Below are 18,066 nucleotides of genomic sequence, written 5' to 3'. Positions count from 1 at the left end.
ACAAATGTAATAACTCTTGCAGATGTTCTTTAAAGATAATATATCATCTGTATTATTAGAATTTGATGATACGTGTTAAATTATTAGATATGTTTTTTAATTATCATAAATACCCATTTCACACATGATTCAAAATGATTTTGTTCAAAATGCAAGTTTCAGATGCAAAGTCAATGTGAACAAAGTCAATGTGAACAACTTATAGGGATGATTCAAAGAGAGCTAAAATGACCTCAGAAAAAAAAATCATAAAAAATACATCTTGTAGTATTCTCTGAAGTTTAATTCCTAATATGTTCAGTTTTGAAAAATCCTATTATCACCAAAGATGTCAGACTTTATAATCAGCCTATATCTATACTTATTTACTGTGTAGTTAATTTAAGGTCTGACATATTTGATAAATAAATAATTTTAGAACATGTATATTCTTTTAGCATTGATATTGCATTTAGTTGGAGCAACAGTGTTAATATTAATTTTTAAAAGGCAACAAATGAATCTTAAGTTTACTTTTAATAATATGATATAAAAAAATACTTGCAAGCTACTTATGAAGCATAGTTCTTCCAGTTGGTTTCTTTGCGGTCATCTTCCCATGCAAAATTTCTTCAGGTTTCCATTCTGAAGAGGCAATGCAAAATTCAGTTCAGTCCATAAATCTAAATTACTTTACTTTTGCTCCAGCATCAGCCTTCATCCTGCAAAGAAATTCATTCCTCCTTTCATTCAGACCCTCTCTATCACTGCAGAGGGAATGTAAATCATGGCTAGAAAGACTCTAAAATCTGAGAAACAGTTAAAATTAGATCATCAATCATCTTCCATGAAGTGCTCATAAGTATGAAACACATGAGACAATCAGACAATTCCTTTCCATTCACCCTTTTGTTTACAGTCTTACACAACTATTGTCTAATTCTTGAAGGTGGTATAGCTGTCAATTCATCTTGGCAAAATACCTCCAGGTCATGTATCGTCTTGCATGAACCACACGTTTGAGATCTCCCCAGAGTGGCTTGATGGTATTAAGGTCAGGAGACTGTTATTGCCACTCACCCACTCCAGAGCCTTCACCTTTTTCTTCTGTAACCACTGGATGGTAAACGTGACCTTTGTGCAAAAGAATGCAAATTGTCAGCCACTATTTTCTGATAACATGCTGCATTCATCTTGCCACCAATTTTCACAAGAGTCCCTGTGCCTTTAGAGCTTACTACCCCCCAAATTATCAGTGAGTCACCACCATACTTCACAGTGGGGATGGTAATCTTTTCACTTTAGGCCTTATTGACCCCTCTCCAAAGATAGTGCTTATGGTTGTGACCATAAAGCTCTAGTTTAGTCTCATCACTCCAAATTAGTGTGTGCCAGATGTTGTGAGGCATGTCAAGCTGTTGTCGAACATATTGTAACTGGGCTTCTTTATGGCATTGGCGCAGTAAAGGCTTCTTTCTGGCAACTCGACCATGCAGCTAATTTTTTGTTCAAGTTTTGTTGTATTGTGCTCCTTGAAACAAACTCAGTCCAGAGCAGCCTGTATTTCTCCTGAGGTTACCTGTGGGGTTTTCTTGGTATCTCAAACAATTCTTCTGGCTGTTGTGGCAGAAATCTTTCTTGGTCTACGTGGCCTTGGCTTGGTATCAAGAGATCACCGAATTTTCCACTTCTTAATAAGTGATTAAACATTACTGACTGGCGTTTTCAAGGCTATGGATATCTTTTTATATCCTTTTCAATCTGTATAATGCTCCATTACCTTGTTACGCAGATCTCTTGCCAGTTCTTTTCTGCTCCACATGGCTCAGTATCTAGCCTGCTCAGTGCATCCATGTGAGAGCTAACAAACTCATTGACTATGTATACATAGATACTAATTGCAATTTAAAAATATTCACCTATTATGTAAACATTGGATCAGGGCCATTTGGGTGATTTCTGTTATCATTTTGATTCAAATGGGACTAAAATGTGATCACAAACAGCTTTATATGATCACTATCCTTCAATAAAATAAATATTTAGCATGGTCATATTTTCAAAATCAACGCCAAAATTTCACATTTTCTGCCAGGGTATGCAAACTTTTAAGCACAACTGTATATATATATATATATATATATATATATATATATATATATATATATATATATATATATATATATATATATATATATATACATACATACATACATACATACATACATACATACATACATATATACATACATATATACATATACATACACACATATACTTTGCAACTCACCTCACTGACAAGATCTCTACAATCAGAGAAGAGATCTCTCATCTTTCTTCTTCCCCTTACAATACTTCCCCTAACTTCACTCCCTCTGCTGTTCTATGTTCATTCACACCTGCTACATTGGAAGAGGTCTCTGCTCTGCTCCAGTCCTCCCGCCCCACCACCTGCTCCCTAGATCCAATTCCCTCGCATCTCATCCGTACTCTGTCTTCTTCTTTTTCTCAACCTCTCACTAAATTTCTCAATCTCTCTCTCTCCTCTGGTATATTTCCATCGCCCTTCAAACATGCAACTGTAACCCCACTACTCTATCCTAATTCTCCTTGACCTGTCTGCATTCTTTTGACACTGTTGATCATCAACAGCTTCTTCTCATCCTCCGCAATATCGGTCTGCAAGATATTGCTCTCTCCTGGTGCTCCTCCTACCTCAGTCAGTGCTCTTTCAGTGTTTCTTTCTCTGGATCTGCTTCTTCTCCCCAACTCCTCTCTGTTGGTGTCCCCCGAAGTTCAGTCCATGGTCCCCTACTGTTCTCCATCTATACTGCCTCCCTTGGTAAACTCATTAGCTACTTTGGCTTCCAATATCATTTCTATGCAGATGACACGCAAATCTACCTGTCCTCTCCTGATCTCTCCCCGTCCCTCTTGACTAGTGTCTCTGACTGCCTCTCTGCTGTTTCTGACTGGATGGCTGCCCACTTCCTTAAACTAAACTTGACCAAAACTGAAATTCTGGTCTTTCCTCCCTCAAGTGTTGTTACTCCTGTGTCTGTCTCCCTCCAAGTCAACGGTGCTACCATCAGCTCCACCACGCAGGCTCGCTGCCTAGGTGTTCTCTTTGACTCCGACCTCTCCTTCAAGCCTCATGTTCAATCTATTGCCAAATCCTGTCATTTCCATCTCAAAAACATTGCGCGCATCTGCCCATACTTGACGCCAGATGCGACTAAGGTGTTGGTCCGTTCCACTGTCCTTTCTCGCCTTGACTACTGTAATCCACTTCTCAGTGGTCTTACGTACTCCCAACTTGCGCCGTTACAGTTCATAATGAATGCGGCGGCGAGGCTCATCTTCCTGTCCGCCCGCACCTCCCATACCTCACTTTTCTGTCAGTCCCTACATTGGCTTCCTATAAAATATAGAGCTCAATTTAAAATTCTGGTTCTTGCTTTCAAATCTCTACATAATGCTGCTCCCACCTATCTATCTTCCCTTATACACAAGTATGTCCCGTCTAGGCCCTTACGATCTGCTGAAGACTTACGTCTATCTTCTGTCCGTACTCCCACTTCTGATGCTCGCCTTCAAGATTTCTCGAGGGCTGCACTGTTCTGGTGGAACTCGCTTCCCTCCTCCATTAGATGCTCACCCAGTCTCCACTCCTTCAAAAAATTGTTAAAAACCCACTTTTTCATAAAAGCGTATCAATTAAACTGTTAATAGCTCCCAACTGATTCATCTTCTGCAACTGCCACTAGTCTAATACTATCCTTACCTTTTGTGTCATTTTACCCCACTCCCTCTAGCATGTAAGCTCATTGAGCAGGGCCCTCAACCCCTCTGTTCCTGTGTGTCCAACTTGTCTGGTTACAACTACATGTTTGTTCGTCCACCCACTGTAAAGCGCTGCGGAATTTGACGGCGCTCTATAAATATCATAAAAATAATATATATATATATATATATATATATATATATATATTACACAAGATCCAGGGCACTCACTTACCCACTGAAAAGCAATTTCAATGTTGGCAGATTGTATTTTTGTTTTTGTTTTTTTAAAAAAACACCTAATCTAGGCTAAAATAATGAAGTCAAGAATAGCAATTATATCACATAAATCAGAATGATTTTTTTTAAAATAAAAATGGTCAAATACAGTATGATGCACATTTGTCATGAATTTGTGATTGATATTTTTCATTTTAGTATATACAGATTCTAAAAATGCTAGACACAAACATTATTGGCTCGTATTTCTTAGCAGAATAAACGTTTACTCAGCTTACTGAATATTACTTTTCCCATGGGCTACAATTAAAGGGACACTCCAGATGCCTAAAGCACTTTAGCTTGGTAAAAAGATTTACATGTGAAGAGTATGTAATCTATTCCAGTTTGGAAATAGTGCAGTTTGCAATGGAAACCCCCCAGGCTTTTCAAGCAGACAACAGTTCATGCTATTTTCTGCTTTGGCTAGCTTATTTGCACTCAACCCAAGAGGCAGCAATTGCCCAGAGCACCTGCCTTGCAAAGACTTCTCATTGAGCTGCATTGGGAAGTCTGTAATTGGACAGCCACAGAGAGTCTGGGCGGGGCTAGAATAGGAGGGTTTGCAAAGGCTGCAGACAAGAGAACTGCAATTTTTGCAAGCTGTTTCTAAATATACTCCCAATAAAAGAATACATAATTAAATGCATGCAAGTTTTCATTTGGTGTACATCTACTAAATAGTGATTTTAAGTTATTTTGTATTTGGGCAGTGGAGTGTCCCTTTAAAGTATTCAATAAGCAAGTGGAGTAAACACTTACTCTGTTAAGAGAATCAAACCTATTACATGACAGACTTCTGAATTTCATTACAATCTGCAAATATACTTTAATGTGTTACCTTTCTGCATGAGGTAAAGAGATGGACTAGTGACTTAATTGAGTAATGTTTAAACATTGGGGTGAGAACCTGTTCTGGTAGTAGAGGGGAAGCATATGTAACAGGTTTTCATTGTATATAACTTTACATTGCAGTGCATAGCAAACAAAATAAGCTTCTCGTACACATGTTGAAATATGTGCTTTTTGAAGTGTGAAAGAGTTATAACCTTATTTTGTTAATGCAACACAGTAAAACGGTTGTTTGGTTTTAGTAATCAAATAACTCTATATATAATCTGGCGAGATTAGTAACTACCCTAACCAAAATACATTTTAATGATGTTTGCATTCTGTGCTCTGACAAATTAGGGGCAACATGATTATCTATCTATCTATCTATCTATCGATCTATCGATCTATTGATCTATCGATCTATCTATCTATCTATCTATCTACCTATCTATCTCTTGATAGAACTTCTGTAGTTCTTGAGTATCTTGGGTATCTTTGAAAATGTTTTTTTTTTTTTTTTAATGTTAATACTGATTACAAGTTGAATCAAAAATATTCCAAATGTAGTTTTGCCTACTAAGTCAAAGAATACACAGTGTAAAGTGAAGTTTGTAAAAGTCCCTTCATGGCCAATGCATATTGTAAATTATAGAAGGGATAGCTGTCAATTGGCATTCAAGTTACGGACTCCTATGGTAGCAATTATTGTAGTATAAGCAGCGGATTTGTTTTCTGGGAATTTTACATCCCTTAGTATAGAAAAGTACCATTTGTCATAGAGGGTCTCATGGTAAAATTTTGCAAAGTCATCTTCAATCCATTAACTTTACCCTTTTAATGAACAAATGTGTCTACATTTTGTAAATTAAACAATACTATTGTTTTAGAGTATATAAGTAATTTGATTGGTATAATTAGAACATGATGCACATGCATAATTATACAAATCTTGCCGACAATGTCTGAGTGTTGACAATTGTGTCTTAAGTGAAAAATGTTATGTTATTTTTTTATGAACCAGACAGTTTCTTAAGCTAGTTACATTATCTAAATATGCAGTATTGCTTGACTAAGTAAAAAGTTTACCATTGGGATGTGTTCTAAATTTTTCATAACCGCTATCCCAAATGTAATTGATATCACTTTTTATTTTCAATAATGTTTACAACCCTGGGGTATTTTGAAAGACTTTTTTCTGAGAAACTAGAGAATAAAACAGATTAGTATGATAAATTTGTTTGATACAGAAAAACAGCCGTTGTTACTTTTTTGTTGTGTTTTTTTGAATCTATGCTATTCATCGCCTTGACAGATGTTCCCTGTAGGTTACAATTACCTTCTTTTTACAGCTAAGTGTAGCCCAAAACCTTGGCAGCCTACCCGCTTGTCATTTTTCTATCCTATTAATCTTTCATAGTCTTTAAAGGTCTTGATCTAGTGTGTCTATAATCTGGCTTAGCCTTGGGAACATATCAGAGGCTATGTTTACATTGGTGTAACCAAGATGAATAGTATTTATATTGCATTTTTTTCAGAATTTAATTGTATTTCATTAAGTAAACTTATTTACAAAAGGGAAACTGGTGAATATTCTATAGATTATTGTATTAAATTATATTAAAGACACCTTATTTTAACCTTATAATTTTGTTCTTTAATTTTTCTTTTATAAGCAAAAGTATATATACAATATTTTATGTCAAAGATCGTCATTGTAATGGGATTATATAATGCCGCATTTTTGTGTTATGGGTTCATGGATAATATTAAGCTACAGTTTCCCATTCATTTTAAATTATTTATGATATTACATTTCATTAAAGCAGCTCTATTACCTTAATTAAAAAAAAATGAGTATTTCATAAAAATAGAATCTTTATGAAATACTTACATTGACTGTGTACCAAAAAACAAAGTAGGGACTACTTTGTTCTGTTGAAAAATCTGAGGTTGACAAAATAGTTTTATGTATATATTTTTCTCATTTCACTTCACCAACTTAGACTATTGTGTTCTGATCCATCACATAAAATTCATATTAATAAAACGTTAATAGAACTTAAGGCTGTAATGTAACAAAACAGGTAACAAGTCAAAGGGGGTTGAATACCTTTGCAAGGCACTGTATATGTCTGTTTTTGTCGTATTGCAAACTGAAAGCACAGCTGACTTATGGAATGTTTCCAATTTGTACCTTGGATTTGAAATTCACTTTACATTCACTTTGAATTCTCGTTTTAATGAATAACCCTGATATACCCATTTACATGCATACTACCTTACATATGTTTAATATATATATATATATATATATATATATATAAACATGTAAATATATAATCAGAAAAAAATTAGTAGCACTCATTTTTTATTCAGTGAATAACATCTAAAGTAGTCTTTACAGATGATCAACATTTCAGCCACTTCAGACCTATATCAAACACAACGAATCAAACACAATGAAAAATACAAACATATAGGCTACAAGTTATATATACATATAAACACTTTATAAACAGATTTGTACACATAAGCACATACGCATATAATCATTTTGTGCATGTGTACATGCAGGTAATAGAATTACTATGATGGACAAGGTTTGCATTCAATGTATCATACAACGTTTGAATTACATAAAAAGGTCAACATTAGTTTTGACTGGAATGGAATGGCACAGTATAATTAGGGATATGAAATATGATGAAAGACAAAACAGACTTCAATAGAAGAAAAATGCTTCAATCAACTTGATAGATAAAAGCATATAAATCAGACCTTTATGTACATAGCATGGTTTGGATACACAGGTACACTGGATCTGCACTTTAACATGTTTTATATCCTAATGGCACTTCATCAGAGACCATATTAAATATACCGTATTTATTCGAGTATAACGCGCACACGTGTATAACGCGCACCCCTAATTTTCGATTAAAAATCGGTATAAAATTTTATACCGATTTTTAATCTAAAATTAGGGTGCTTGTTATACTCGAATAAATATTCGAGTGGGTGCTCGATAATACCGACCGCCGGGCTCATTACAAGCCCGGCGGTCCTGGGGAGGCGGGCAGCAAGCGTTTACTCACCTCCGTGCAGCTCCTCCAGCTTCCCAGTGTAAATCTCGCGAGACCCGCGGCCAGCTCTGACGACGTCAGAGCGTCAGAGCTGGCCGCGGGTCTCGCGAGATTTACACTGGGAAGCTGGAGGAGCTGCACGGAGGTGAGTAAACGCTTGCTGCCCGCCCCCCCAGGACCGCCGGGCTTGTAATGAGCCCGGCGGTCCTGGGAGGTATATTTATTCGAGTATAACGCGCACCCCTAATTTTAAATTAAAAATCGGTTAAAAAAAATGCGCGTTATACTCGAATAAATACGGTACCCCAAAAGTTTAATTAAATGACATTTTATCGCGTCATAGATTATGTTTTATAAATTAACAGGTCACTGGAGCGATGCAGAGTTACAGTTAAACTGTTACACTTATTTCACGTAGTGCCTTATAAAAATGTGTTTCCAAAATATTTTTAAAAAAGGCATTTATTTCACAAAACTTGCAGAATTGTGTGATAGTTTGATAGAGTAGCGAACATTATTAAATGATTAAATTGATTGTGTATGCTATGCAATGATTTAATGCAGAAAGCAACTTGACCTAAATTAGAACATGATTTAATGGACTGCTGGTTTTCATTTTCTTTTTTTATATTAAATTAGCATGATTTAGAATTTTCTGGCAGCTGTTTCTATTTTATTCTTTCTTTGACCCATGGAATAAGCTATGGCTAATTTCTTTAAGAAAGAATATGTGCTAATTGCACTTCACTTGTATGGACTGTCACCTAGGTGGTATACATAATACTTTGTTAGTTTTAAGTGGCAGACATGAGATTAAAGAAGCAATGAGTATTATAAATACATGAATACTGTCAGTTAAATGAGATTAAATGCTACTGTACAGTAAATAAACACTTAAGGTGACAAAACACATGATCTTTTTTTATGCAGGAGAAAGCATATTGGAAAATGTTATATTTTTCCTTCTCTAGATATTAAACTCTATCAAGTTACTTTTCTGCTATTGTTAGTCAAGAAGGAGTCTTAAAGGGTAACTGTCACTTTCCTTGAGATTTAATGTGGGGTTTACTTATACCCTTTTTTTTAGCAATATGTTTAGAGAGGTTTGAAAAGTCAAATTAAATGTAGAAATCCATAACCAAAACAGTGCACCTCCAACTTGGCTCCCTGTAAATAGCTGAGTAGGTTAACTGAAATAGAACATTGTGCCCCCACTCTGCCTGTACTAAACATGATTGTGAAATAACTCGCAAAATATCTAATATTCATATTTTTTATTTTACACAAATTAGCATCGCATAAAAAAGTGATAACAGAAGGCATATGTCATTTTCCATTCAATATTATAATTTCAAGAGAAGTGACAGTTCCACTTTAAGAAACACTCGAGCTTTATTAGGTTGGTCTGAAATTGAGGACATTCATCCTGGTTTTCAATAAGGTTGAGATATTTTCCTATGAATTCAATTATTTAAAAAACATGGCTACAACATGTCATGCTCATTTTTGTGATGATAATTGGATCAGAGAATGCCCATAAAATTAATCCCTCTCAACTGCGCAATCATATTGGACCTTGAATGCCAAGTAGGCTCAATTAATTAAAATCCCTTTCTTTTAAGTGATTATTAGTAAAGTTTTTTTTTTTTAAATCCCTGTCAGCCCTCTCCCACTTACCTTGTCAGTCTGCGGATCTGCCAACACCAGGATCGGGCGGACCGCCACTCCCACGCCAAGAGAGGCTCCACTCAGCCTCAGGGATACCGTCCGCTATGCGCCCGCCCCTTTTGATGACACACATGCGTGCCTCTCTTACCCCCTTACCTCCTTTATCCCCCTTTATCCACAGAGGTCTATCAAGACTTCTGTCAGAGGTATTTGACAAAAAGAAAGCAGATGAGTCACCACCGCATCGGTCGTTTGACTCTTTTATTGAATTGTTGCCAGGGACTATCCCACCGAGAGGCACTGTTAATCCTCTCTCTCAAAGAGAATCAAATATTGGAGGAATACATAAGGGAGAACCTTGAGAAGGGGTTTATCAGAAGGTCTTTTTTGTTTCTAAAAAGGAGGGAGGCCCCCAATCATATAAAATCACAGTATGCCCTATACACAGTGCCCTGTTGTGGTTCCTAGTGTGCCTTGTGTCACTACTGTCCCTTTAGTGTGTTCCTATTCTTTGTGATAGTTCTTTGGTTTTGACCCGGCTTGCTCTTAACTATTCTGATTTCTGGTTTTCCTGACTCGACTTAGTTCCTCGTTATTGTGAATTTCTGGCTTCCCTTGACCTTGGCTTGATTTTGACATTTCTTGTAGTTTTCTCTTTTACCAGGCCACTCTAAGGACCGGCTTAAGGACTTTCTTTTTGTCTTTCATAATATTGTAAAGCACTGCGGAATTAGTTGGCACTATATAAATACTACTAATAATAGTAATAGATGAGAGGCTTAGGCACAGGCAAAATACCAGAGAAAGACCCAGAAAACCAGCTACCAGACTAGCTCCAAGTTTCCCCTCAGAGTCTATGGCGGTCGCTATCCCAGAACCCATGAAATTGGGTATGACAAGAATGTCTGAGGCAGAGCGCCAACATAGAAGGAGAGAAGGGTTGTTCATGTACTGCGGCAAGAGGGGACATCTTTGTTTATCATGTCCAGAATGGCTGGGAAACTCCAGAGCCTAAGGTCCTATGGAGAACTTGCATTGGGTGTTGTTAATGAGTCCTCCATATGGAAACATGAAAAAAGGTTTCTACTACCCATCCTCTTAAAATGGGAGGGAAAGGTTTTCCATAAGCATGCCCTTATAGACTCTGGGGCAGCAGAAAACTTCATAGATAGGTTCTTTGCTGATAAATATGCACTCCCTCTCCAAGACAGAGCAACACCCTTTGCTGTAGAGGTCATAGATGGTAGACCCCTTGAGAAACCCACCATTACTAAGGAATCCATTCTGGTCCTTATGATGGTTGGGGTCCTTCATAAGGAAATTGTTGTTTTGCAAATCGTTTCCTCCCTGTCCTTTCTTAAAGTGTTGGAGTATCCATGGTTATATAAATATAACCCACAGATATTTTGGGAGAAAGGAGAGGTTCTTAAATGGGGTCCTTCTTGTACAGGAGGATGTACCACTAAGGTCAGACTCATGGGTCTCATAAACGTGCCTGTCTTGCCGCTTTATCCACAGATGTGCCCAAGGTCTATCAAGACTTGAAGGAGGTGTTTGACAAAAAGAAAGCAGATGAGTTGCCACCGCATTGGTCGTATGACGGCTCTATTGAATTGCTGCCAGGGACTATGCCACTGAGAGGCACTGTTTATCCTCTCTATCTTAAAGAGAGTCGGATATTGGAGGAATACATAAGGGAGAACCTTGAGAAGGGGGTTTATAAGAAGGTCATAATCTCCTGCTGGAGTGGAGTTCTTTTTTGTTTCTAAAGAGGATGGTGATCGCCATGTATAGATTAAAGGGGGTTGAATAATATCACCGTACATAATGTTTATCCTATGCTCTCAATCCCTATATATATATATATATATATATATAATAAATACACAAGATCCAGCGCACTCTCCTATCTACTAAACAGCAACTTCAATGTTGACAGATTTTATTAGTTTGTAAAAGTTTTTTTTAAAAACACCTAATCTAGGCAAAAAAATGGGGATTTAGTTACATTATATGATCATACATTGCATAAGCCTGCCACAACGTCAATGTACCCCATCTTTGGCAGGTCCTACTCTCACAGTCTAATGTCTGCTCTTATGAGATTAACCACTTACTTGGGAAAAAATTCCATCTGAGGCTCTCTGCAGTACAAGGCTAAATAGGGACCTGAGATGAGGCACCTGTAACAGGGAGGGGTGCAGAACCAAGGAGTTGGCTAGACTCCCAAATATATATAGGAAACATGGGGGGATGGTTGCACTCACCTAAACATGCTTAAATGGGGTGCTGCTGGGGGCCATATATATATATATATATATGCTGCTCAATCCCTAGAAAGGCTTCATACCATGTAATAAGGTCCGTTAACCAACTGGGAGGGGTATAGCCCCTGCCCTCAACTGTGGTCATCAAGTGTGGTATAATTGAACAAAATATGAATAACATAATATTCATGAGAGCGGACCCAGTGTCCCCCTAAGCCTCCACCCATTAGTGGCAGGTGGGGGCAATTATAATAATAGTAAAGGGAAAGGACCTAATGTTCTCCTCTATGCCCCTACTTATTGGCTGTGGGTCAGGGCCCTGATATTATTAGTAAAAGAAGAAGGAGATAATATCCCCATCCATCAGTGGCAATTAGGAATCATACATACTTAAACAATAGGTGGGGAAATGCCATTGTTCACCCCCAATAATAGCATGTTTCCCTGCTGCAGGGGGCGAGGGTTCCAAAATCCCCTAGCTACTAACCAAGTTTAATTCATTAATGCGTGGCAGGTGGGGATCAACAGTAACGGTTATGGTATCTGGAGTGTTCTGAAATATTCACAGACTAAAAGCCTCTGAAAAACAGTTTGAAACTACTTGGGTTCCTCTGAGAGACCGTCATTGCCTCCAATGCTACTAGAAGCTCCCACCACTGAATTAAGCCTACAAGTGCAGATCCACACTCACTGGCTGAGAATGTTCATCTAATGCTCTGAGTCAGGTTTTGCCGTGCAGGGCCAACTCTTTGGATTAGAGGCACTAACAGCCACCTTACAGGAGCTCCTGGCACTAGGGAAGGCTGCAGTGGGCTCAAAGCAGGCCCCAGGGTTGTCAAATCCTCACCTAAATAGTCATATAATGCCGCTTACCCAAATACTAATTTGCCTATTTCTTCCTGCTTAGTACAATTTATTCAGCCTCCAAACCCACCCATACAGTCATATAAAGCCACCCACGTACAAACTATATCCTCTACACACATTCTGTCCCATTCACCCAGCCTCCTATCCCTAGCCACCCATTTATATAAAGATGTTCAGCCACTACACACACACTTACACAGACAAATACAACACTCAACCATCTACACACACACACAACACCACCACATATGCAATACTCAGCCACAACATATAACACTCAGCCAACCCATTCACAAAACAGAGCCCAGTGATCTAGGAGGGGTCCCCAAACTGACATCCTGCTCAGGGCCCGGGCCAATCTATAAACAATTTTGGAAAGCTGATAAAATATTTTTATTGCATCATGTTGATTCCATAGTCCCCACTCTACTAGGAATATCCAAAATCAGTATTGATCTTTTAATAACACATTTTGTAAATTTCATTAAAGCAGTCTATTTCTGTAAACCTAAATGTGATTGTAGAACACTCAATGGCATTGTTAGTTTAGTGAAGTTAAATAATTATAGAAAAAAACAGGTTCTGGATTTCAACGTAATCCAAAAAATAGCCAACAAGTGCAAAAGAAACAACATAATTACGTCTGATAATGAGCAACCTGGAATAAGGAAAAGTGTTAGAAGATTAAGAGATGGGATTAATAAAATGTTATTTATCTCAAAATGCCAACAAAATTAAAATGCAAGCATTCATAGCCAAATAAAAAGGTGATAAGTTCTGTCATGTTACATGAAAAATACAATGTTTAATAATGAGTTACAAATAAGGAATATATATATATATATATATATATATATATATATATATATATATATATATATGTATATACACATCAAGGCATGAATCCACAAGACCTCAAGATGTGTTCTGTGGCATCTGGCACTAAGACAGGAGCAGCAGATGATTTAAGTCCATCACATTGTGAGGTGGGGTTCTCCAATTATCAGATTTGTTGTAACTGTACATCACAGGTTGAGATCTGGGGAATTTGAAGGCCCAGACAACACCTTGAACTGTTGGTCATGTTACTTAACCCATTCAGGAAAATGTTTTCATTGTGGCAAAGTGCATTATTTTGCTGAAAGAGCCCACTGCCATCAAGGAACATCATTGCCATGAAGGGGTGTATGTGGTCTGCAACAATCTTTAGGTAGGTGGCACGTGTCAAAGTAACATGCACATAATTTCCAGGACCCAAGATTTCCTATTGGAACATTTCCCATAGCACTGCCTCCACTGGCCTGCCTTGTTCCTATAGTGCATCCTTCTGCCATCTCTTCCCAAGGTAAATGACGCACATGCACCTGACCATCCACCTGAGCTAAAAGAAAACATGATTTATCAGACCATGCAACCTTTTTCCTTTGCTCCATTTCTGATGCCCACGTCCCAATAGAAAACACTTTCAGTGGTGGACAAGGTTTAACATGGGCACTCTAACTGTGTGTACTGACACCTATGATAGCAAGCATTTAGTTTTTCAGCAGTGTGAGCTACAGTAGCTCTTCTGAGTGATCGACCAGAAGGTCTAGCCTTTGCTCCTCGTAAGCCTTGGGCATGGGCATAGGAACCCCCACCAATCTGGGGGGGGGATAGCATTCTTACTCGCCGGGTATATTCTTATTCAGTAAACTGGGAGTTGTTTATCCCATTGTACAGCGCTACGGAATTTGATGGCGCTATGTAAATAATAAAATAATAATAATAATAATAATGTAAAATTTTAAGTGTGTGTGTGTGTGTGTGTGTGAAATAATATAATGTGAAGCATATCAGTGTATCACATAGTGCCACAGCAATACAACTGACAGTAATGTGTGAGGTGCAAGTACATCACAGAACACCTCAGCAATAAAATGCATGGGAAAGTGTAGTGTGCGAGTGTATCACAAGCTCTACAGCAAAATAACTCACAGGAACGTGCAGTTTGTGAGCATATTACAGATCACCTCATCAATACAATGCACAGGAATGTACAGTGTTTGAATATATATCAGCCAATCCAATGCGTGGCAAAACACTTTGCTGCACCAATCAGCATCTCCACACAGAGATGCGTTGAATCAATGCATTTCTATGAGGAGTGTTCAGCGTGAATGCTAGTGCTGCACGTTGTGCAACACTGGACTAGGAAGCACCTCTAGTGGCCGCCTGATAAGTTATTCCTCGGAAGTAATGTAAATACTGCCTTTTTCTGAAAAGGCAGTGCGCTTACATTAAAAAGCCTGCAGAGACATGCTATAAACACCAAAACTACCAGGTTTAGCCATTGTGGTTCTGGTGACTATAGTGTTAGATGTGAGCATTCCATGTGCTCAGTATGGCATACCTATCCAGATGTGAGCATTCCATGTGCTCAGTATGGCATCCCTGGCTAGATGTGAGCATTCCATGTCCTCAGTATGGAATCCCTGGCTGGATGTGAGCATTCCGTATGCTCTGTATGGTATCCCTGGCTAGATGTGAGCATTCCATGTGCTCAGACTGATATCCCTGTCTAGATGTGAGCATTCCAAGTGATCAGTATGATATCCCTGGTTAACCCCTCTATCCACCCGTCCCTAATTGTCTCCCCTCCAACCACCTAGCCTCCTAACCCCCTCCCCCTCCCCTAACAATTTCCTTATCCCTCCTCCCCTGTCAATTTTCTTTTTCCCCCTCCCCTGTTAATTTCCTTCTCCCCCTCCCCTGCTAATTTCTTCCTCCCCCCTCCCCTACCAATTTCCTTCTCCCCCTCCCCTGCCAATTTCCTTCTCCCCCTCCCCTGCCAATTTCCTTCTCCCCCTCCCCAACTAATTTCTTCCTCCCCCTCCCCTGCCAATTTCCTTCTCCCCCCTCCCCTACTAATTTCCTCCTCCCCCTCCCCTGCCAATTTCCTTCTCCCCCAACACTACTAATTTCTTCCTCCCCACTCCCCTGCCAATTTCCTTCTCCCCTTCCCCTACTAATTTCTTCCTCCCCCTCCCCTGCCAATTTCCTTCTCCCCCCTCCCCTACTAATTTCTTCCTCCCTCCTCCCCTGCCAATTTCCTTCTCCCCCCTCCCCTGCCAATTTCCTTCTCCCCCCTCCCCTACTAATTTTCTTCCTCCCCCCTCCCCTGCCAATTTCCTTCTCCCCCCTCCCCTGCCAATTTCCTTCTCCCCCTCCCCTACTAATTTCTTCCTCCCCACTCCCCTGCCAATTTCCTTCTCCCCTTCCCCTACTAATTTTCTTCCTCCCCCCTCCCCTGCCAATTTCCTTCTCCCCCCTCCCCTACTAATTTCTTCCAATACCTGTGTTGTAGCGTGGTCAAGCTCTGTATGGTCCGCGGGTACAGGGAGCTTTTGTTTCCTGTACCCGGCCGGACTAAAAGGAAGTGCACACTCAGTGCTTCCCAATAGGAAACTATTGCATTCAGTGCTTTCCTATAGCATCCGCATCAGGTTTTAGTTTAAGAGTCTTACTTAACCAATTTAACCCTGCAATGTAAACACTACAGTTTCTGAATAAAACAATTGCAATGTTTTACATTGCATGGTTTAAAGGACAGGGTCCTTGCTGCCAGAACAATTAATTGAGCTGAAGTGACCTTTAAACCAATTACAAAGTTAGAGTTCAGTAGATTTTAGAAATGAGCTGACTTATACAGACTTTTTACTAAGTCCCACCAATCAAAATTGCACACAATTTAGATTTCTGAAGGAATCTGGTAAATATTAATGGAAGCTCTTGAATAATTAGCCAGATATGCTAATCAACAATTACCTTTTTAATAGTAAACTTCAAAAGTGTTCATAAAGAGATTCTCTGAAAGAGTGTCTTTCAGCAATGACACATACATACATACATACATAGCATTATATATGTGTGTATGTCTGTTGTCTGTGTTTGCATGTGTCTGTATGTTTGGTCTATCCAAATGTCAATTTTTTTTTCTTTTTTTATGTTTTAGAGCAGTATGCAAAGATTCCAGCACAAAAAAAATGTTTCATATTGGCAGTGACTGTACTAATAGGATAGCTGTTGTCTGATGCCTTAATCTTTGTTCCATTTAACTTTATAAAATACTTTTTGTTAACTTTTCAGGGGCAATTTTTGATGAATCAGCCAAGAAAGATGATGAAGTATTCCGCATGGCTGTCACAGACCTTAATCTGAATGAAGACATCCTTCAGACAGAAAAAGTCACATTTTCAGTCACATTTGTGGATGGGAACAATCCTTTTCAGGCTGTCCAGGAAGGTAGGTCAAACTGAATAAAATGTCTATAATGGTATTTTTATGTGATATCCAATCCTAGCACCACATTTGGGTAAAACCAATTTTTTATAGATCAAATAGTTTGATTAATATAGCAATGTGTTCATAGTAATTTGTGGTGTCAGTGTTATGTTCAACAGTTTTTTCTTTGGTGCTCAAATTTGATAAATATCACTAGTTGAATAAAATCCACATGAACGGACATTATGCCTCAATTCATGACTGTGCTTTTGCTTAGTATGTTAAAAATTCTAAAACGTTTGATTCAATATTTTGTTAAGAATAACATAGAAAACCCCAACGCTATGCAGGAATTTAATGTAAACATAATATAGTTAAATCCTGGTACCAGTAACAATACATTAGCACAGGGGTAGGCAACCTTTTAGCAGCACTGTGCCGAAATAGGATTGTGATGTCCCATAACTTATTTTTTTTAAACTGAGGTTTGCATGTTGCCGTATTCTGCTTGTGTTATTTACACTGCAGTTGCTTTGTATTGTTGTATTTGTGTGTATAAGAGCTATTATATTCATGAGTAGTTTGTGTATCTTCTTTAATACTTATGTATGGGGGCTTCTTGTGGAATTGTGTGTGAGGATGGATGTATCACATTGTGTGTTTGGTAGCGTGTGTATGTGTGGGGCTGTTTGGGGTATTGCATGTAAGATTATGTGCATGTATGTGGATTGTCAGTGGTGTTGAGTTTGTGCGGATTGTGTGTATGTTTGTTTGTGGGCTGTTCGTATTATTTGTATGAGGGGAGGGGGTATTCTGCATTTCTGTGTATATCTAGCAGTGTGGATGGTTTCCCTGGGTTCCAGTGGGGACCAGGCTGGCCAGGCACAGGTCATGGACAGGAGCTGCAATAGCAGCTACGGGCTGCTCTACTCCAGTGTGGATTCCCATTCACAAGTGCTGGAATGAAGTGAACTGAGATCACTTCCTCTACGTGCTGCAATGCATAAATTGATAAGTGTCCTTCACCATGTTTTCGTATTAGCAGA

The 18,066-nt window shown here is 38.6% G+C and overlaps 1 protein-coding gene across 1 annotated transcript in view; it reads left to right on the top strand.

Moving 5' to 3' along the window:
- The window catches only part of GRID2 (glutamate ionotropic receptor delta type subunit 2), a 1,057,299-nt gene that overhangs the window by 167,051 nt on the left and 872,182 nt on the right, over positions 1–18,066 (top strand). Inside the window, exon 2 of the mRNA XM_063458620.1 lies at positions 16,886–17,041. Within this exon, the coding sequence (XP_063314690.1) occupies positions 16,886–17,041 (156 nt within the window). The remainder of the gene's footprint in view (positions 1–16,885; positions 17,042–18,066) is intronic.

Source organism: Pelobates fuscus, chromosome 6 (genome assembly GCF_036172605.1).
Source record: "Pelobates fuscus isolate aPelFus1 chromosome 6, aPelFus1.pri, whole genome shotgun sequence".
NCBI classification, from domain to species: domain Eukaryota; kingdom Metazoa; phylum Chordata; class Amphibia; order Anura; family Pelobatidae; genus Pelobates; species Pelobates fuscus.
The sequence above is the reverse complement of the archived record's forward strand: the minus strand, read 5'-3'. Positions and strand labels throughout refer to the sequence as shown.